General features: G+C 43.9%; 2 protein-coding genes across 4 annotated transcripts; both read right to left on the bottom strand.

Moving 5' to 3' along the window:
* Positions 1 to 20: 20 nt before the first annotated feature.
* On the bottom strand, positions 21 to 5,840 carry LOC123139923 (disease resistance protein RGA2). 3 transcript variants are annotated; one of them, XM_044559637.1, is made up of 6 exons: positions 5,409 to 5,840; positions 4,736 to 4,946; positions 4,410 to 4,484; positions 3,586 to 4,131; positions 1,676 to 2,806; positions 21 to 990 (listed from the first exon to the last, which is right to left on the bottom strand). In XM_044559637.1, the coding sequence occupies exons 4-6, from the start codon at positions 3,871 to 3,873 to the stop codon at positions 265 to 267; spliced, it is 2,145 nt and encodes a 714-aa protein (XP_044415572.1). In that variant the 5' UTR covers positions 3,874 to 4,131; positions 4,410 to 4,484; positions 4,736 to 4,946; positions 5,409 to 5,840; the 3' UTR covers positions 21 to 264. The 3 variants fall into 3 exon arrangements, with proteins under 3 accessions (XP_044415572.1, XP_044415571.1, XP_044415570.1); XM_044559636.1 differs by having other exon boundaries at positions 4,736 to 4,935; XM_044559635.1 differs by lacking the exon at positions 5,409 to 5,840 and having other exon boundaries at positions 4,736 to 5,281.
* A 5,286-nt stretch (positions 5,841 to 11,126) lies between these two features.
* LOC123139922 (receptor-like protein EIX2) lies at positions 11,127 to 15,183 on the bottom strand. The gene has a single exon (XM_044559634.1). It carries the CDS (start codon positions 15,101 to 15,103, stop codon positions 11,291 to 11,293), a length of 3,813 nt encoding a protein of 1,270 aa, XP_044415569.1. The 5' UTR covers positions 15,104 to 15,183; the 3' UTR covers positions 11,127 to 11,290.
* Between the last annotated feature and the right edge of the window lie 6,839 nt (positions 15,184 to 22,022).

Raw genomic sequence — 22,022 nt, 5'->3', positions numbered from 1 at the left:
AGGCTTCCAAGGCTCTCTGGAAGGGACTCCAGTTTCTGGCAATGAAAGATGTTGAGCGTTTGAAGGTTTTTTAGGCTTCCAAGGCTCTCTGGAATGGACTCTAGTCTTTCACACCTTGCGAGGTTCAGTTTTTGAAGGTTTTTTAGGCTTCCAAGGCTCTTTGGTAGGGACCTTAGGGAATAACATGCTGAAAGGTCCAGAGTTTGAAGGTTTTTGAGGTTTCCAAGACTCTCTGGAAGGGGATCTCGTCTAGAGGACCCTAGTCTATAGCACCCTGAGAGGTCTAGTTTTTTTAAGGTTTTCAAGGCTTCCAAGGCTCTCTGGAAGGGACTTTAGTCTATCGCAGCCAGAGAGGTTGAGTGTTTGAAGGTTTTTGAGGCTTCCAAGGTTCTCTGGAAGGCACTTTAGTTTTTCACACCCTTTGAGGTCCAGTGTCTGAAGGTTTCTGAGGCTTCCAAGAGTCTCTGGTATGACTTTGATACTGGTACAATTAGATAAGTCAAGATGTGCTAGACTCCCAAGTTTGCCAAGCGAGCTTGGTATTTCTGAAATTTCACGTGATCCATTGAGGTTCAGGTAATGTAATTTTGAGAGCCGAGTTATACTCTGTGGAAACTGTCGATCTTGCAGCTCCGGAGCAATAAGAAACTCCAATTGCTTCAGTTGCCCTAGAGCGCTTGGAAACTCTTTGATGGAGCATCCAGATAGATCCAAGACATGCAAGCACTTCGGAAATGAAAATGCACCACCATGGAATTCACAATCCGAAAAATGCATCGCCCTTAACTTAGGTGGGAAAATAGTTGACATCTTCCTTGCCTTGATGTAATCTGAAATGTTGCAATTTGTAAGAGATGCATAGCGGCAGTATTCTTTTGTTCTAGCATTGCTCGCTATTTCAGCATCAAAGACAGCCAACTCTTCAGCAATGACCGATCTTGCAAGATCATGCACCAGATCGTGCATGGTGAAGATTGTTTTTGCAAATGACTGAAACAAAAAATAGCATTAATTCCTCCAGAAAAATTGTCAAGAGAATGGTATTGTTTATATAAATGACGTGACATGATGCTTTTAGAAAAAGATTAATATGCTCAACTCAGCAAGCCGTAAGTGGAGAAAGTGGTTGTGGTGCAAATGCAGATGTGTTTAGAGTTATAGAACTGGGAACTGAAATACATATTCTCTCGGAGAGCAGGGGAAAGGATTTACTAAAGGAATGACAGAACTTTAGGGTGCAACAGTGCACTTTACTGACACATATTCAAGACTCTTAATTAATTAATTCCATCTTGCACGTGTTACATATTTTTAGGGAAAATTGTTGTCCAGCCAAATATAGACTGGATTTGATAAGACAAACAAAATACAACACTATGCGTTAACTGTATGAGCAGTGATCCAAATGGGCTGGCTTTTGACAAGGGTACACTACAACAGGATGGATGAAGGAGCTACTTTTATTTTTACTCGAGGCAGGTCCATATATGCCCCCCACACTTGGGGGCAATTTTTAGAGGGCAAAACATATACATGGATTAATGTACCAAACTGTCAACATATATAAGATGTATGTATGCTTCTGCACAGTAACTGTTGCATGCCATTTGATAATTGAGTAAAAAAGAATATTCTTTATTCTATAATGTACAGGTAGTATGCCGTAGTAACTCACCTTGGGCAGTTTTGAATGCTGAAGGAAAGACATCCCCAGGAATTGCCTAACATACTTCTCGCCAAGTTGTATGGCTGAAAAGGTATTAGATGGCTCGATGAAACCAAGAGCGATCCATTGATAGATAAGGTCATCTTTACTTATATTGTGACCTTTATGGAAGATACCACAATAGGCAAAGCATAACCTCAGATATGGTGTAAGAGTATTGTAACTTAACTTCAAGGACGGTAACACTGTACTATCAGAAAATGGTTCATCCCAAATATCACTATTGCACATTGCTTCCCAGTCACTAAGATTCATTCCAGATAGCAAGAATCCAAGTGCTTGAGCTGCTAATGGCAAACCTCCACATTTCTTTGCAATCGCCTGTCCAATTGGTTCAACTTGCGCTTTATCAGCTCTAGATTCAGAGCCACTATTTTGCTTGATTATTCTCCAGCACATGTCATTGTCCAAGAGATCTAACATGTATGGTTCAACAGTACAAATTTTTCTTGCAATGTCTATGCTGCGTGTTGTGACTAAGACCCTCATCTTGGAGCTTCCATTCAACATAAGCTTGAGTTGATTCAGTTGGGAGGAATCTGTCTCCCATAGGTCATCTAAAACAATTAGTGTCTTCTTATCTTGAAGTAAATGTTTAAGATGTTGATTTATTAACTGCCTTGTATCTAGATTCTGGCTTCCCTTTTCTACTTGAGAAATTATGGAGTTCCCTATTTTTTTCATGTCAAACACTTGGGATACATAGACCCATACCCGATGATCATACTCTTTGAACTGAGCATCATTGAAGACCAGTTGTGCCAATGTTGTCTTTCCTATGCCTCCAAGCCCGCAGATAGGAAGAATTGTGATATCTTCTTTGTTGCTGCTTGTGGATAACAAAGAAAGAACATTCATCCTGTCTTTTTCTCTCCCTATGATGAGTGATTCAATCACATATGATGTTGTTTCCCGTGGATCAGGAAACTGGTGCACACTAATTAGGCTGGAGTTATCATGTGTGAATTTGAAACTCTCGTGGTCCTCTTTGATCTTCCTCAGTTGACCTCTCATCTTCTTCATCTTATAAGCCATGGTAATATTGGGTGCAATAGCAAAACAGTCCAACTTCCCAATCATCTATAAGGAATTTCAAAAAGTGATTATGATATAATATAAAACCTGGGAGCAATTACACCCAGCTTTAATATGATGTACTATTTTTGATACCTCTACCCAGTCTACATGCTGCTTGTTTTGGACGGATGTAAAACATAGCTTCCCTTGTAGTACAATTTTTTATTCTTATATACTTAGTTTCACGGCCGGGATTTGTACACCAGATTTAGGCCCTGTTTGTTTCTGTTTCGCTTGGATTTTAATCACATTTGGATTCGCTTTATTGGCGAAGCCAATTGTGCGAATCAACTTCACCATCGAAGTACACTTTGAGGTGCTTCAAGAAATTGCACTAAAAACGGCCCAAATCCAGATTCAGCTTCATTGGCAAAGCTGATTCCAAATAGCTATTTGTTTCAGATTCCAGATTCCAGATTCGGCTTCACTGGCAAAGTTGAATCTGGTCCCAAAATCGGAAACAAGCATGGCCTTAAGTAGGCTAAATGCCTCTTGTACACCTATGGCTTTAATTTTTAGAAGGGCGCCAACAAATTTCAAGCTTGAAACGTTGCAATTAATTAGATTTGTTCCTAATAAACACATGAACAGTAGATTTCTCTAACTGGGCCTCCCCAACACCGTAATTTCACTAATCCTGCACCACTGATCAAGCATGGTTTTGTGGACAATAATATAATTAATAGTCAAATTATTTGACCAAAGCAACAAACTCTGTACTAGCTAGGAATATTAATTAACCAAAAATCGATTGAGATAAGGCAAGGGCGGCATATGTATACCTTTCTGGAGGCTGGTTCACTGTTAGCTTGGAACTCATCGAGCATGTAAGAGATGTCGTAGGCAGCGTTCTTGAGCTGGTTGAGCCACAGCCGCACCAACTCCTCCGAGACAGACCGCCTCTCAGCATCCTTGAGCGCCGCCTCCATGTACTGCAATGTGTCCTTCAAGTCCTTGAGGTCGTCCTTGAAGTTCCACAGCATCGTGACCTCATCCCCAATGGCAGAACCTAGTTTATTGCCCACCGCTGAGACAACAGCCGAGGCGAGCAAACCGGCTACATGCGCCATGTTGTTCGTCTTCACACTTTTTCTCTCTCAAGTTGTAGAGTATGCCAACTAGAGGAGGTGAGAACAGCGACAAGTGCCAGAAATGACGCAGTTACCAGCTCATGCATGGCCATATGTTATTTATGACACGATGCATGCTCCACCGAGATGGAAAGGGATCATCTCCTTGCTTAATTGTGGTAATGCACTCAGCACAACACGTTAGCTTTAGCTTTACCAGCAGGCAAGGGTCAAGAAAAGAATCTCAGGTCTTTCTAGCTGTAAAGGAAAAAGGAAAGGAACCATGAGAAGGAAAGAATGTGAACTTCCTCTGGGAAAGAAAGGGATTGAGAAGAATCCTATTCTCTGATGCATGCTTTGGTGTGTATGTAGCTTTTGAGTTCAATGAAGACTACCTAAATCTTTAGTTCTAGACTAGAGTCCACTAATAGGACCGTCTAACAGAAATACCAAAAAACACAGTTTACAATACAGATAGCAGGATCACAAACAAAAGAGAATCAGAAGATTTGTAGGATTACTTACAGTGAACCCACCTTGTTTGTATCTGCAGTGAGGCTGCTTGACCAAATTTAGCAATATGCTTGGCACATTGGTTAATTTTCAATATCCTGCAAAAAAAATATTGCATCAGGATATTAAAAAAGCTGGGAACAAAAAGAGAGAACAGAGATTATGATACTCGTGCTTGCTTGTTGATTGAAAAAAATTCTAAAGGGGGCAGGAATCAGAAATGGCAGAAGGGGAGGAAGCTCCCAGTATTACAAAATTAGGCAACAACACATAGATATTTACAGAAGCCATGGGTGGTTCCTTGCTTGTGGCATGGCCAGTAAGATCCACGTGTAGGGGCCTGTTGTACCTGCCACCGTTCATCAGGTTTCCTCGACAACGCCTCAGCCTAGCTGTCTGTCAGCCATCGAAGAAGCACCGTCTGTCAGTTTTTGAGGAGATGATGCCGAGCCACCGGAGCCGGCACCCCCTGATGTGAGGGAACAGAGGATGCTCTGCCTCAGGGTCAATATCTCTTCTAGCCACCTCTCCCATTGGCCATTTCGCACGCTGCGACCACTCTGAAATATAAGGAAGGCTGAACCCCGAAGCACACAAATATGTAAGAAAAGAAAATGTTTATCTATGGTCAATAGATCCAAAATTTGGGTGCTCTGTTGCTATTTCCAAATCTACAACATCATCATCTACATAATCTGCACAATCAATTCATGAAACGCTTCACGGGATAAAACCGGAGGTTAAAATACAGTTTAATCTAGCCACAAATTCTTCAAAATTATGCAGTAGCACGATCTCTGTCCACAGCATCACAATAAAAGTTTCTGTTTTTACATATCAAATATGCAGTGTCAGCAAATTCATGGTTTAGTTCAAGCATCCATAAATTTGCATTTGATCTTAATATGCAATGAGCGCAACATGAATTTAACTGAAGAAGCAGTAATTGTAGTCGCATGTTATGAGGCAGCAACCCATCACAGGCAGGATGAAATGCAAAACAGACAGAAGATCTTCTTCACCTCCGGCGACCATGCCGCCAAATCTTGACCATAAATCAGTCCGAGCGCTGCCAGGAAAGGTGAACTGAGACGATCGAGGAGGGCCGGGGCGGAGGCGTCGTCAGGATCGTCCCAGAGGTGCGCGTCGCTCCCCATCCGCCCCACCATGGACGGCGCGGCTCAGGCCGCTCGCCTGCAGCCGGAACACCGCCCCTTGGCATGCCTCCCCAACTCTCCCTGGCCGCGGCGGCGAGGCTGGGAGCCGCAGAGCTCGACGGCGGCGGAGAGGTGAACAGAGACGGGCGTGTGCGTGTCATCCACAGAATCTGGGCCGCCATTTTAGAGGGCCTGATGGGCTGGGCTGGGCTGGTATAACGTGGGGCCCAACTGCCTTCCTCTCCCAAATCCATTGACGCCGGCGACTCTGCTCGCTCCACCGCAGAGTTTGTGATCAATTCGCTCAAGGTCAGTCAAGTGAGCAGCAGATGAGGGGAGATGTCGACAGCCGTAAGCGGAGGAAGAGCACCGGCTCGCTTCCCAAGCCGGCAGGCGGAAGTGTGGCGACGGCAGGCGGAAGTGGGACTCGCGGTCGTCAGTGGATTTACTTTAGTTAATGGGCGCTAATACGCGCCGGTTCGCCGGCCAGGATTTGGGCCGATCACACCAACGCCGTACGATTAGCTCATTTTAAACCGTACGATCTGTGACTTCTTCACCCCCTCTTCCTTAGAAAAACAGAGGAAAAAACGCATCGTTGACTATAGCCGCTGTCCACAGCCAGTGTTGCCCGTCACTCGCCGCGCATCTGCCATAGCCTGCAGCGTCCGTGGCTCGCCATGGCCGCCGGTCGCTGGTCACCGGCCTTGCCATGGTCGTCTCATGTATTCCTCGTCGGATCCACGCATGCAACAATTTTCCCCCCGCGGTTTGCAGCTCCATCACCGACGATGGCAGCACTAGTGGATGACCGTAGCGCCAGTCCCGGTCGCAACACCCCGGGGACGAGCTCGCGAAAAGTACTCGCCTGCGGGTTTGCATGTGGCAATAAAAAATGTCCGCCAGTACACTAGTAGAAAAAGGGTCAAATGTGAGACACATTAGTCCCGGTTTGTAACAGAACCGGCACTAATGTGTCCATTAGTGCCGGTTCCAGCGGTTAGGCGGGAGGAGCTCTTTAGTACCGGTTCGTGGCGAACCTTTAGCACCGGTTCGTGCCACGAACCGATATTAAAGGAGTGGTGGTAGGCTGGCGTCAGGCCGGGGCCCCACGAGCCCCTTTAGTCCCGGTTTGTGGCACAAATCGGTACTAAACAGCCAACAGGCAGCACGTAATTGTATGAAGCCGTTTCATGTTCGTAATTACCATTATACTCTCTCTGTAGAGATATAAGAGCGTTTAGGTCACTAAAGTAGTGATCTAAACACTTCTATATTTTTTTATGGAGGGAGGTAGCTGGCGTGGATCGTGGATGACCATTGAACGCATGAACGTATAGCATTGATGTGAGTATTCTTACGCGAATCCGTCCACCCAAGAATCAAGACAGCGATGTTGTCCGACCGATCCCGTGCATGCCCGTTGTGACGGCGACAACGGGGCAGACTTAATGCACGTCGATGTCATAGGCCGCTGTCTCGCCTATTTAGGCTGCGCTTGGATTGCCGCTTTCCAGCCATCCACACGTGTAAAGTACCACTGCGATCTACTTGGATCGTCGTTTTTGCGACGTAACTTTTACACCCGGTTTCACTTTACACTTGGATATCGCTGGTATTTCGTCGGTTTGCAAAACACTGCTATGTCCGTCGTTTTTCCTAGTCGCTGGTATTCCGCCATTCTTGCTCGGTCGTGATTGACTTGGTAGCCACAGCTGAGGTAAGCGCCGCAACGGCTCAACCGGACACTAGTAGAAAAAAGGGTCAAACGTGAAGCACATTAGTGCCGGTTTGATTTTGGCCCGGTACTAATGGTACCATTTGTGCCGGTTCGAACGGATTTGCATTAACGCCGGTTCGTGTTGAACCTTTAGTACCAGTTCGTGGCACGAACCGGTACTAAAGGGGTAGTGGCAGGCTGGCGTCAGACCGGGGCCCACGAGCCCCTTTAGTCCCGGTTTGTGGCACAAACCGGTACTAAAGGGCCAACCTTTAGTACCGGTTCGTGCCACGAACCGGCACTAAAGAGGTCTAACCTATAGTCCCGGTTGTAGACACAAACCGGGACTATATGGCAATTTTCAAGGAAAAATCATAACTAAATCATCCTAATTCAGAAAAATATATATAATATATCAAAATTTGCAGAACAAAAAGATTCCAAAGGGAAAATAGAGTTTTTGGACGTTTTTTAGACGTTTTGTGCCTTTAGTGCTAGGGTTTAGATTTCAGAGTTTAGGTTAGGTTTTATGGTTTAAACCCTTAGTTTTTACTGTTTAGCATAGAGTTTCCGACGTTTTAAGTCCCGGGTTTAGGGTTTAGGACAATTTTTGAAATGACAAAATTGTAAAAGGAAAAAAAGATATGCTCTAATTTATGTTTTTTTAATTTTGGTTAAATCTGATCAAACTATGGTCAAACTACTTATTCAAGAAGTATTAATGTTGCTACATAATTATTAAAGAATATTAGTGTTACTAAATAATTATTTCAATTTTTTGAATTTTGGTCAAATCTGGTCAAACTGTGGTCAAACTGTGGTCAAACTATGGTCAAACTGTGGTCAAAGTTATTCAAGAAATATTAGTGTTACTAAATGTTTTTTAGAATAATAGTTCCAAACTCAAACGGTGAAACGTGTGACCTAATGCTCAAGCTAAACTGCTGAGGGTTAATAGGATTGACAGCTTACATTTGTCAGGAAAACAACAAGTGCAGACTTGGAAACGAGGGAGAATAGAACTCGAAAGTTAAGCGTGCTCAGGCTAGAATAGTGAGAGGATGGCTGATCGTTCGGGAAGTTAGATGATTTGGAATGATGAGGGGTGATTAGAGATTAGATATTAAATTGAGTAGTGGTGAGGGGTGATTAGAGATTAGAGGTTAAAATAATTCAAAAAATTGAAAATCGAAAAAAAAAAATCAAATATTTTTTATAAAATTTTCAAAAAGAAAATCAAAACAAAATTGAAAAATAGTTCCAGCAAAATCTGAAGAGGTTCCAGCAAAAAGTTCATGGCGGGCACCGCCGTCACCGCCAAACAACCATCTTCGCCCAATGTAGCAAAGTCGAATGATGGTTCCAGCAAAAACAAAAGCGGTTCCAGCAAAAAACTGATGTAGCAAAAAAATCATGGCAGCAACATGGCATCATCTCTCTCAATTTGTAGCAAAAACGAAAGAAGGTTCCAGCAAAAAAAAAATTGATGCCGCAAAAAATCCATGGCGGCCATCACCGTCGCCGCTCACCACCATCGTCGCCAGTTGAAGCAAATCCACTGGCCGGTCCCCGACACCGCATCTCATCGATGCCGCAGGCAACGACCTCCCTCCCTCCACTCCTCCCATGTCGCGCGTGGTGGCGGCCTCCCAAAATAGCACCCATTTGCGGGGAGGCTGCCGCTGGATGGACGACGGGCAGGCTGGCGTGGATTGATGGCGGTCATCACGGGCGAACTATCCTGGAGGCAGCCGCAGGGGAACAAGACGTGCGAGGAGATAAGGAAAGGACAACATAGAATGAATGGATAGGAGCGACTCGTGAAGTTAAGAAGAATACTTAAGTGGTGGTGTGTGGCCCCGTTGCCAGCGTAGACGCGTCCGGCCAGCGTTCGGCCGGCGCACCGGCTCTAATCGTTTACCTTAGTTAATTCTATGCTTAAAAATATCAACCATTTTATTCGCTTAAAGAAACATCTTAAACAGTAGTACCATCAATGTGCAAAGACAGACACCTCACCGGAATGTGTCTGTTGTATTTAATATCCTGAGGAAAAAGAATAGTTCAAGGCTTGGAGAACCTCGTTTGAACATACCATACCATCATTGGGCCAAACGAGTCGAGAATGGTTTTGCTTTCAGATTTGATTGTACAGATTGGACGGCATCGTTTCGGCTCATAGAAATCTCCTACGGTATTTGAATATTTTACCTGAATGATCAACCATTATTGTTAGTGGTGGATTCATGCAGATGCAGGAGTAGTACAGAAATGTATTAGATTCAATTAATAGAACTTGGTAAAAAAAATATAAATAGCTTTCGATCGATTTGATTTGAGTAGTACCCGCTGTGAGTCCACCTTCCTTGGCCATGGCCGGCGGTTATTTCTGCCGCGGCGGATGTTGCTTCATCGCATCAGGTGGCGAGAGTCAGATGTGCTCCCCAACTTCAAACTCTGCATCACTTTAAAGCATGTATTCTCCAGATGTTCTCGTGCATGTTTGTGACTGTACTGAATGTACTGTAGTGTTCGAGAGAGAATTAATTTGGAAGTCATGTACACCGCAAAGGGTTTTTGTACCAGCAATAGGTATTTTGGATGTGTGATACTGATACTAGAAGCTAAGTTCTGTGATCAGACTTAGCATCACAGACAACATGAACAACCTCATTCAGTAAACAACCTGAATTTTTCGATTCAGAATCCCCTTTTCCAGATGACGAGTGAAAGCAGAGCATCTCTCTCTTGAGATGATTTGGAGCTGATGCCCGAGGAGTTGATTCGAGGCGTTGGTGTTCCTTCAATCTATACACTTTGGGAGCACCTTGTGGTTCTTGATTTCTGTCCATGTGCCATGTCAATGTCACCAGACTGGCCAAACCTCGCGCACTCTGCTGATCCTGGGGGCTGCTTTGCTGAAACAGAGACCCTTATATATTCATCTGCTTTTGCTTGTTTGCTTGTTTCAGCATTGTTTTGCATTTTTCAGTTCGTTTCGTTTTGCAGGCTCGTGCATTTTTGGATGTGTGAGTTTGCATGAGGCCGAAGAGCCAAATGTCTGCTGCAGTTCATCTAGAGTTTCCCCCGAAACAGAGTTTAAATGGCTGAAGATTTAGTAGCTGATGATTTCCCCTGGAAACAAGTTTAATGCCTGAAGATGTGTTGACTATGGGATGTGCTCCTGTTAGAACACAGTTTGCTCACATCTTTTTCCTTGTTTTACATGTCCATCATGAGAACCAGAAAAAATTATATACTGGCTTCAGTTCCTGGGTGCTGTAACATGAGTCACTCCTTTCCGTTGACTGCTGGCTGCTGTAAACGCGCATCTTGATTTTGCACATAACAAAGCAGAAACTAGCACAGGCACTTATTTTCTTCTTAAGTTCACTTTTACTTTTTGGGCATCCTATAACCACCAACGATGCAGGCGTGTTCGTGCTCAAAGGGCTCCAGGATCACCTGCTTCGGGGGCTTGAACTGGTCGGCCTTGAGCTTCTCCACTTCGCTGGCAAACACACCCTCGGTGGGCATGGGTGACTTGAGTAAAAAATGTCTGCTCAAATGGCAGTTTCAGATTAGCATGAGTAAGTCTACAAGCACTGATGATGAACAAAGCTTTCTACCTCTTGCCTCTTGAATCTAGATATATCTTCTATATCTTACAAACAAGTCTGTTCACATATTGACCAACTGGTCTAATTCTTTAGCTATGCCAATGAATTATTACTCTTTTGGAATGTACAACGCAAACTGAAGAACACGAAAAAGACAGAGTACCCATATGGGGCTGTATCTTTCTCCATGCAGTGCACATCGACGAGCGAACAATGGCTGACTTCAGCATAAATAATCCCCAGACATATACACTTCATTTTTTATAGTACAAACATACAAATACCAGTACATCAGTACAATACATACGTCCAGCCAAGACCCCTTTAGAGTTACAAATAGAGATATGGAGCGAACATACAAATAATATTTAGATACAAACAATTTGCTTGTCGTCGAGTTGGGCACTTCATGGTGCACCGTCTTGAGTTTTCTCCATCATGTGAGCCCACCTTACAGCCACTTGCACATAAACGATGTCGTACATCATATCAACAAACTGGAAGAAGGCAGCCCTCCATGTTCTCTTCATCAACATGGTGCAGAAAACTGTCCACAGACCCATCACAAATCCCATAATCATGGCAAGATAAACGGATGGCATATGATTTATATCTCCGAGGCCACTTTGCTCTCCATCATGTGTTGAGCAGTTCCTGCCAACCGGATCTCCACAAAGACCAGGGTTACCGATGTAGATATACATCTGGTTGCCAAGAGTTTGTAGCTGTTGTCCAGGTGGTATTGCACCGGACAGATTGTTGTATGACAAGTTCAAGTGGCTCAAATAAGTTAAAGCTGACAAACTTGATGGTATTGCACCAGAAAACTCATTGAAGGATAGGTCGAGTGACTCCAACCGCTTCAAATCACCAACTTGGTTTGGGATCGTTCCTATGAACTGATTATTTGACAAGTTCAGGCTGGTAAGTCCAAGGAGTAGAGTTATCTCCTCTGGAACTTGTCCTGCCAAACTATTACTTGACAAATCAAGAATTACCAGTAGATTGTAGATCGCGAAGGTGTAGTCACGCTTTTGGTCCTTCATGATTACTGGGATGCTCTCTTCATAGTAGTAATCCTTTGTGTCCTGTGAAACCCCTGCCTTCATTGCCTTCAAGTTTGACAAAGACCAAGGTATGCTTCCTGACATGTCGTTGTGCGCTATGTCCAAATAGTGAAGATGGCGAAGGGAAGTGAAACTCTGAGGAATATGACCACTGAACATATTTGATCTCACTCTTAATATTTTCAACTGTGGGATTTTTTCTGGCAACCATTCTGGCAATCCTCCAAATAACCTATTGTAAGAAAGGTCAAGGAACATCAATTTTGATGACCTTGCAAGAAATTTAGGGAATTGACCAGTCAGATTGTTGTTATTTAGGGCTAAGCTGAACAAGTCCCAACCAAATTGACTTGTAGAGTTTGCATCAGATTCCTTCCAACACTGCATAATATCTCCTTCTAAATGGTTTCCTGATAGGTCCAACCTATACAGAAAAGTCAATTGGAATATAGACAATGGGATGGTGCCTGTGAGTTGATTATTTGCAAGCATCAAGTCTTCGAGTGCAGGAGCATACAACTCAGATGGCAACGACCCGGATAAAGAGTTTGAAGATAGGTCCAGTCGGCTTATATGTATAGGCAACTTTGGAACTTGACCTGTCAACGTATTGGACCCAAGATGTATATACTCAGCTGACATGTGTTGTAGATTTGTCGGTAATGAGCCACGCAATTTGTTTCCTGATGCTTGCAAGGTTGAAGCTCGGGAAAATGTTACCCAAAACCAATCAGGAATAACATCATCTAGATTTGAATCACTGAGAACAAGAACATCAATATCAGATTGCCATTTCAGCCACTCTGGAAAAATGGGCCCCAGTTTGCATGATTGGAATTTCGCAACCTTTAATCTAAATGTTGGAACCCATTTTTGGTTGATAGCAAATCTCAAAGAATTGTACGACAAGTCCAGATACTCTAAATTCAATAGGCCTGCAAAATGCTTCTCCACGAGCACACTATCTAGTTTATTATGGCTAAGATCCAGATGCTTTATATTACTTGAGCTTTCTGAGTGTTCTTTCAAGAGAAAATCACTGAAGTTATTATAGCTGAGGTCCAAATGCTCCATGTTACCTAGACTTGCAAAATCTTCATTGAAGAGCACACCACTGAATTTGTTGTAGCTGAGATCCAAAAGCTTTAAGTTTCCGAAACTTGCAAAATGTTCTTTCACACTGTTGAAGTTATTGTGGCTGAGGTTCAAATTCTCTAATTTGCCTAAGCTTGCAAATTGTTCTTTCACACTGTTGAAGTTATTGTAGCTGAGATCCAAAACCTTTAAGTTGCCTAAACCAGCAAAATGTTCTTTCAATAGCACACCGCTCAAGTTATTGTGGCTAAGGTCCAAATGCTCTAATTTTCCTAAGCTTGCAAATTGTTCTTTCACACTATTGAAGCTATTGTAGCTAAGCTCCAAAACCTTTAAGTTGCCTAAACCAGCAAATTGTTCTTTCAATAGCACACCGCTGAAGTTATTGTGGCTGAGGCCCAAAAGCTCTAATTTACCTAAATTTGAAAATTGTTCTTTCAAGAGCACACCACTGAAGTTATTGTTCCTGAGGTTCAGCCATTTCAAACTACTCAGTGTTCCAACTCCTACAGGTAGAGGGCCAGTCAACATGTTTTGAGATGCTCGAAGGACACTGAGATTGGTCATGTTACCAATCCAACTGGGTAGATTCCCGGTCATATTTGCATCCTGCACCGAAAATTCCTGCAATGTATTCCATGAGCACTTTGGTAATCGCCTCATGAACTCCCCTATGCTTGAACCTATGTTGTTACGACTGAACCTCATTCTGGTCAAATTGCACAAATTTCCCAGTTTTTCTGGTATCAAACCCACGAGCTGATTCCCACTTAAATCTATGACTTGAAGGGCCGTCATGTTTGCCAAATCACTAGGAATAGACCCTATCCAGCTGGAATAGGAGAGGTAAAGCTCCTTAAGGCTTTTGAGATTCCAAAACCATGCATGCTTGAGTGAAGTATAGAAGTTGTTACCAGACATATCAAGGACTTCGAGATGTGTGAGGTTGGAAAGTGATATACTAGCAGACATGGTGCTGTTGAGTCCACAACCGGACAAGCCAAGAACTTTAAGAGAAGGAAGCATATTAACACTCTGAAACCAATCCCTCGCAGAACCAAGATCCACATAACTCATGTCAAGATGGCTCAACGAAGAGAGACGTGACAACCATGCATGATCTACATTGGGATAAGAATTCAAACTCACATCGAGATATTGCAACTTTGAGAGATTGCCAAATTGGGAAGGTATTCTCAAGGTGTTATCAGACACATCAAGGACCTCAAGATGTGTGAGGTTGGAAATTGATGTACTAGCAGATATAGTACCATCGAGTCCACACTCGGACAAGCGAAGCACTTTCAGAGAAGGAAGCATGTTAACCATCTGAAACCAATCCCTTGCAGAGCTAAGATCCACATAGCTCATGTCAAGATGACTCAACAAAGAGAGACGTGGCAACCATGCAAGATCCACTATGTAAGACCTATTCCCATAATAATTCCAACTGAGATCAAGATATTGCAACTTTGAGAGATTGCCAAGTTCGGAAGGTATTCTCCCACTGAATCGTGCTGACGAGAGGTTGAGATACCTTAGGTTCTTGAGAGAAGACAAGAAGACAGGGATGCTTGTGCCATTGAAGTCATTCCAGCTCAGATCAAGATACCTCAGGTGTTGTAGAGTAGCCAAAGAAGAGCTCATCTCGCCTGCCGACAAGCTCAATGGTTTGCTCCTGTTCGGGTAGTTGTAGTCGTACATGTTGATGTAGCCCATGTCGTACATGTAGTAGTCCATGTTGTACATGTAGTAGCCCATGTTGTCCATGTAGTCTTCCATTTCCATGTCGATGTTGCGGAGGTTGAGCTTGATGAGATGGCCCGTTCTGTTGCTGCAGCGGACTCCCTTCCATTGGCAACAATCCTCACCCTGCCATGACGAGAGACGGCCAGCAGGATCCAGGAGGCTTGCCTTGAAGGATAGAAGCGCATCTCGCTCGCTGCTGATGCAGGCTCCAGATGCACTCACTTGAACATGGGGAGTGGATGTTGTTTGGGAGATCAATAGACAAAGCAGTAGCGCAGCTCCTCGGATGAGCAGCACAAGCTTAACCATATTGGTCAGAAATGGCAGAGGGAAAGGATAATGGACAGGACAGCTTATCTTTATTCGGGTTCCACCACAACTGCAATATGGGAGTATGGTCTACAACCCACGTCTTGGGGTCTTGTCATGCATACTTTTCCGACGCTCAAGGTGTGGCCAAAATTTGTTGATTCGGACAGCCCACCATGCACAGCACGGCAGAAGTTGCAGCTGTAATATTTATCTCAATTACACTAATAATATCTGCACATTGTGGGTCAGGTAACACATCGAGCATTAAGATCTAGAGAGTTTTTTTAGTGTTGGCATATAAATACAAGGACTCATGGCTCTCATACTCCGCAATCGGCAAAAATCATCAGGATTTGTCATGTTGGCCAATTACCGGCCACTCCCATTGTATATGGTCTAAAGCAAAGCTAGTCCACGTCTTGGTCTTTGTCATGTTGTATGCATACCTCTCTAATTCATCAGAATTTTTGTTTTTTCTCTAATACTGTATCACTGTATGCATACTTTTCTTCTAGTCAAGTCAAGTTGTGGCCGAATGATTTGGACAATCGATCGCTGAGAGCACGGCACGGCAGACGAGCACGTTCAGTAATTAGCTCTCTCTAATTCATTTTCTCCATTAAAGGTTAGGAATTGGGTGGCTCGCATATTGTGATTTGTGCCTTCATTGGTGAGGCACGTCATAGCAATTTTCTTCCTGGTAATCTAGCGACAGGTCTGAATTGCTGTGCTCCCTTTCCGTGAAGTAGAGTGCGAACCTGCGGGGAAAGTGGACGCTGAGGCTTGAGATCGTCAGCGTCAAGGAGGGCCGCGTCGCCGTCCTAGAGGTTTGTGTCGCTCCTCATCCGCCCCGCCATGGGCGACGCCCGCCGTGGCACACCTCGCCTGGAGAACGAGAGGGGTTGCGGCGGTGTGCATCACTTCAAATAATGGATTCAGAACTTTGCATCATTTGAAGGGGAGTGCTTCGGTACAACCCCTAAAACGTATAGTGGATAGTATGGTAATTTCACATTAGGTATAGGAATACCCACCCGACGCTGTACGTCCGCGCGGGACAGCATACGCCCGCCCGCGTATGCCGCACCCGTCGCTGTACGTACGCCCGCCCGCGTATGCGCACCCGTCGCCGTACGTCGCCGTCGTACGCCCGCACGTCTCGACGTTGGCGTCGACAGTTGTTGGAGGGAAAAAAAAGACACAACTCAGAACCCTAACGCATCCACGCCGTCTCCACATCGGCCCCCGTCTGCGCTAAGTCATCGTCGCCCGGGTCGCCGCCCAAACAGGCCGCCGCGCGTGCCCCGGCGCCGTTACCGCTGCCGCTGCGCCTGCCCAGGCTCCGTTGCCGCTGCCGCCGCGTTCCATTCCCGTCGCCCAGATGGCCGCCCACCCACGATCTACGTCGCCGCCTCCCTCCGTGCAGTACGCCTGCTACGACCAGCCGTCGTCCTCACTCCGTCGACACCTGCCTCCGCCGGCCAGCAACTTCAGGCCGTCATCGGAAGAAATGGATCCGGCTGAAATCCTGGCCGCCGTGCAAGAGGTTGGTTAGAGACAACATTGTGCTTGATGAAATAATTGTTTTAGGGATGATGTTACACGGTGTTTGATTGATCGTACAATTTTTTTTAACTATGTATAGTTAGAGGAGGATGGCGATTATGATGGCAATGATTACGACGAGGACAACGAAACCTCATCACTGAATATGGATGAACCTGCTGAGGAGAACTACATGAGTTTGGATGAATCTTATAGTGGCAATGTAAGTGTGATCAAGGTTGATAAAAACAATAAATATGGTAGACCGCATGGAAATTTTCATAATTTTTTGCATCATGCAGCGACATGGCGATGATGATGATGATATGGATATAGATGATTCATTTGCCCAAAGTGCACTCCGGGTATGTCATAAATAAAATCAGAGAAGAAATGACATAATTACCATATTAGCGCTTACATGTTTTTTTTGCAATGCGCGCAGATGGACGAGGACGGGGACTTTGTGAGGAATATTGTGGACGATGAAAGTGAGAAATCGCACGTTGATCCATCTCATGATGACAGCTCCAGCAAAGTAAGTTTTCAAACTTACATAACTACATTATTACATATTAAAATAATAACTGACTGACATAAATGGTTTAATGCATTAATTTACAGGGAGATGTAGATGGTACAAGCGGGAATGATGAGTATGTTGGTGATGATCTGTTTAATTTTGACATCGGATTTGATGAATATCAGCAAGAATCATTGGACATGCATTGGAAGGTCATGAGGAAGACGTTCAAGTCACTAGGCGAGGCTTACATTTTCTATAACCAGTATGCTTACGAGCGTGGTTTCAGCGTAAGAAAGGACTCACTGAAATATTCGAAAGGTCCTGAGGGAACTAAGCGCTTGAGAAAGTATCGGTGTGCGAGAGCTGGGAAACGACAGGCAAAACTTTGTACAATGGAAGGCAAGACCCGCAGACTGAGAGGGGAGACTCGTTGCTTCTGCGATGCGCATATAACTTTGAAACTTGATAAAGAGCGTGACGTTTGATATGTCAGCAGTTTCAATGATGATCACAGTCACGTTCTAGCTAGACCGGATGAAGTCATGTTTCTTCGGTCTCATAATCAGATAAAAGAATATCAGAAAGCTGAGCTTAACCATGGCAGGTGCTAGAATCAGGAAACATATGATTTATGATCAACTCGTCAGTAGGTACGGGTCATATGCAAAGGCTGGTTTTGGGAGGAAGAAGCTTTATAACATGTGTTATAGAGAAAAAATGAAATTGCTTGCACAAGGTGATGCAGACACTGCCATTGGGATCATGATGACCAGAAAAGAGAGAGATCTAGATTTCTTCCTTGAGCACACCGTCGATGATGAAGGAAGGCTGAAAAACATATTCTGGTGTGATTCTCAATCACGTCGAGACTATGTTGACTACGGTGATGTGACAGTCTTCGACAGCACATACAGGATGAATAGGTATGGCATGCCATTTATACCTTTTGTTGGTCTGAACAACCACCGTTGCACCACGGTATTCGGTTGTGCTCTTGTGTCTGACGAGATGGAGGATACATATGTCTGGCTGCTTCAGACATTTTTGAGGGCTCATTGTCAGAAGAGGCCCAGGTCAGTAATTACTGATGGAGATGCAGCTATGATTAAGGCCATAAGAAAGGTACTTTCGGAGGTTTGGCATCGTCTTTGCTCGTGGCATATTGAGAAGAACATGCAGAAACACCTTCATCATAAGTCTCTAAAGGAGTTCAGGTCTCTACTTTATTATGCCACTTCAAAGAAGGTATTTGAGGAGAGATGGGCAGCGTTTTGCGCCAAATGGCAGTCGGAGAAAACAAAAACATGGTTACGTAGGATGTACAAGAAGAAAAGGCTTTGGGCTGCATCATATCTGTCAGGTGGGTTTTTCTTAGGTATGCGAAGTAATCAGCGAAGTGAGAGTCTGAATTCATGCCTTCACTTGCATCTAGACTCCGGTATGACTATTGTTGATATGATTGTGCACTATGAGAACTGCATAGTTTGTCTTCGTGAGAACGAGGCGCATGACGATTACACACACTCACAGACAGTTCCAGTACCAGTATTGGACGAGTGTAAAGATATTGAGAAATCAGCTGCCCGTGAGTTCACTGCGGCAAACTTTTATATCTTGCAGGAAGATATGAAGAAGGCACGGGAGCTTGAGGTCCTTGAGCTACTGATAGGAGCAGACACTCACAGATTCATACTGACATGGAAGGAAAATAGGGATATGAGATTCACTGTGGAGTACACCCCAGGTAACTCCGAAGAAACTGTGAGGTGCAGTTGCAGAAGCATGTATCGCAAAGGACTTCCTTGCAAACATATTCTTCATGTTCTGATTCAGCTACGCTTACGTGAGATACCTAAGTGTTTAGTGCTGCGGAGGTTGAGCCAAGTTGCAAGGGGTGGACTTCCCGTGAAGCGCACTAGCGATCTGTTTGCGTGGGGATGGGCAGGTGCAGGTGACAGAGCTAGGTACAGTGAGTTGACTATCTTATCTGCTGAAGCAACTCATAAAGCATGTCATAAACCATTTTTATTCGACAAGTTGAAGGCGGCTCTGAGGGACATAATAGATAATGATTACACTGAGGAGGATGAGCCTGGTGCGGGGGTACAGTTTGTGAACGACGATGCATTTGAGCCTAATCAAGATCATGGTCTTGTTCGTGATCCCGCTAAAGTTAACACCAAAGGCGCACCAAAACAGAATATTAAAGGCCGCGGTAAGAATGGTCCTGATGTCACTAAAAATGGGCGACCTAAAGCTTTTGATGAGAAAAAGCAAACGTCAATGTGGACTGTGTGGTCTTACGGGTCATTATAAGTCCACGTGCCCTCAAAATCCTAAGTATGATTTTTTTATGTTATTGTAAATCTTATTGTTCAACCCGAATATATCTGTTTATTGTGAATTAACACATATCTTACTGTTATGTAGGAACTTTGTTTGAATTGTGGAGTATGGAAGATTGCTATGGATTGCTATGGAAGATTGCTTCACCCTTTCATTGGAGACAGTTATTAATGTTCTACATATGTGATCTTTAATAATTGTTGAAATATGTTATATGAACTTATTTTACTTTGTTGATGTCAGACTATTTGCTACGATATACCGACATAAGTAGTTGTTTTGATGAAAGACTATGTAATGCAACAAGGAGTTTTTACTTTGTTTATTTTCATGTGCTCATTTTGCACAGAACTGCCGTCGCTTATTTTGACAGTGTCGTCGCTGTTGTTTTGACAATGCTCATTTTTGCACACTAGTGCCGTCGCTGTTTACTGTTATTTTGCTCTTTGCTGTTATTTTTTCCCCAGCACTGTACGGTCGCCGTCGCTTAGAACCCCATCGTTTTAATTATTATTTTTTTTAAAAAGACTGACAATAGCGCCGGCGGCACTGTCCCACAGCGGCAGCGTCGGGCGGCTGGCGGCAGTACGAAGTAATCAACTAGTTCGACAGCTCATGTGCCGCCGGGTATATAAGCCGGTCATCGCGCCCTCCGTCGGGCGAGGTGGGACTAAACATTTCACGTCGCCCCGCGTGGAACTTGGGTCGTCGTCCCGCCGCCTGCTACTTGGGCCGTCTTCACGTCGCGGGCGTATAGTGTTATTTGGCCGGCCCACGCGGTCACGCGCGTCGCTGCAGGCACGGCGGCTGCGGGCAGCCAAGTTTTTAGTCCCACCTCGCCCGACGGAGCGCGCGACGACCGGCTTATATACCCGGCGGCGCGCTTGCAGTCGAATGTCTTCGATTAAACTGTTATGCCACCCGTCGTCCGACGCTGCCCTGTTGGACAGTGTCGTTGGTCCTGTCTGACGTCAGACTAGCCGGCGCACTTGTTGGGCAATTTTTTTTACAATGGACAACTAAGAACATCGGTGTTATAGGCGACATCGTCTGTGCTTTCAAAATAACACTAACATAAGAACGTCGGTCGGTGTTACACGCATAATAAATACATGTGCATTTTTATTAACGTTCAGCAGTACAGGAAAACATGGACTGACGTATCCAAACAATTTGACGACCACAGAACTATGAATATGAAAGACAATGGCTTGAAGACAATATAATAATCCAAATGTCATTCTCGCCTTAATAGATATTCAAAATAGTAGTGTCTTCTTCGTCACAAGATATCAAAGTCGAAATAAATGTAAACATTATTTGAGCCTACAAAATTTTCTACTACAAAAAATTTGCCACATTTATTTCTTCTTTGCAAGCCGGGTAACTTTGTCCTTCACATCGTTGAGCGTATTTCCCTCCGCAAAAATAAGCTGCGCAATCATTAAGTCCCTCGATTTATCAATTGACCCATGTTAGAACTCCATATTAGTACAATTTAAATAGTATTACATTATGAATTTAATTTAATATAAGCATTTGAAATAAAACCAGACCTGAGAAAAATGGCGTTCCAATATTGAAAGCACCGAAGAACAAATATTCCACATGAATTGCTGGTCCATACAAACAATGGTTCATAAGTTCGCATGTCATATAAGATATTACAACAATATGAAAGTATTTACTCACCCGTCTTCTTGTTGTGGCATCTTATACGTTTTGATAGGCCAATTAGACACATCCGGATAATTCACAGCACCGCTAGCATTCGCATCACGTATGTCATATCTTAGTTGTTTTCTCTATTCATATAGATGATACCACGAAAAGAATTTAACATAGTTCAGTTACTAACTAAATGATAGTTTCAATATGCTCATGTAAATTTATGTCGTACCAGCTCCTCAACTTTTTCTCTAATTTCACTGTCAAGTTCGGGTCCCGTCAAAGAATCAAGAACCTGAAACTCTTCCTTGGGGCGATGCATGACAACCGAAACCCAGTGGGTATTTCCCTTATTAAGAGGAATATAAAGCTGCATCACAAAAAATATGATGCAATCAACACATACCCTCTTATTATTTATATCCCATATATGCATACATTAAGGCAGTTGAACTTACCTTATCTTTTTTGAAATACTCATCGGTGCATCTATTCACGGGTCCATTCTTCTTCGCCACAACTTCGTTCTCATTTCTCCCTGGCTCGGTGTCCGATCTAATTTCAAGTAACCAATTGACCAGATAGGTCGGCATTATATGACGATCGTCACCAACAACTCCCAACAGATACGACGAATAAGCATTGATAACCTGAAAATAATTTATATGATGTATAACAATTCCAATTTGCATTGAAAGTTAATATAAAGCACAACAATAACTTACATCACCGGTTAGCCATTGATGGTCAAGAATTGTACAACCCCTCTCTGCACTGAGACCTTCGCGCATGCCATCATTGAATATTTCCTTCTTTCTATGTTTTGCTGAC

Source organism: Triticum aestivum, chromosome 6B, assembly GCF_018294505.1.
Source record: "Triticum aestivum cultivar Chinese Spring chromosome 6B, IWGSC CS RefSeq v2.1, whole genome shotgun sequence".
NCBI classification, from domain to species: Eukaryota; Viridiplantae; Streptophyta; class Magnoliopsida; order Poales; family Poaceae; genus Triticum; species Triticum aestivum.
This window is presented reverse-complemented; position numbering and strand designations above follow the sequence as displayed.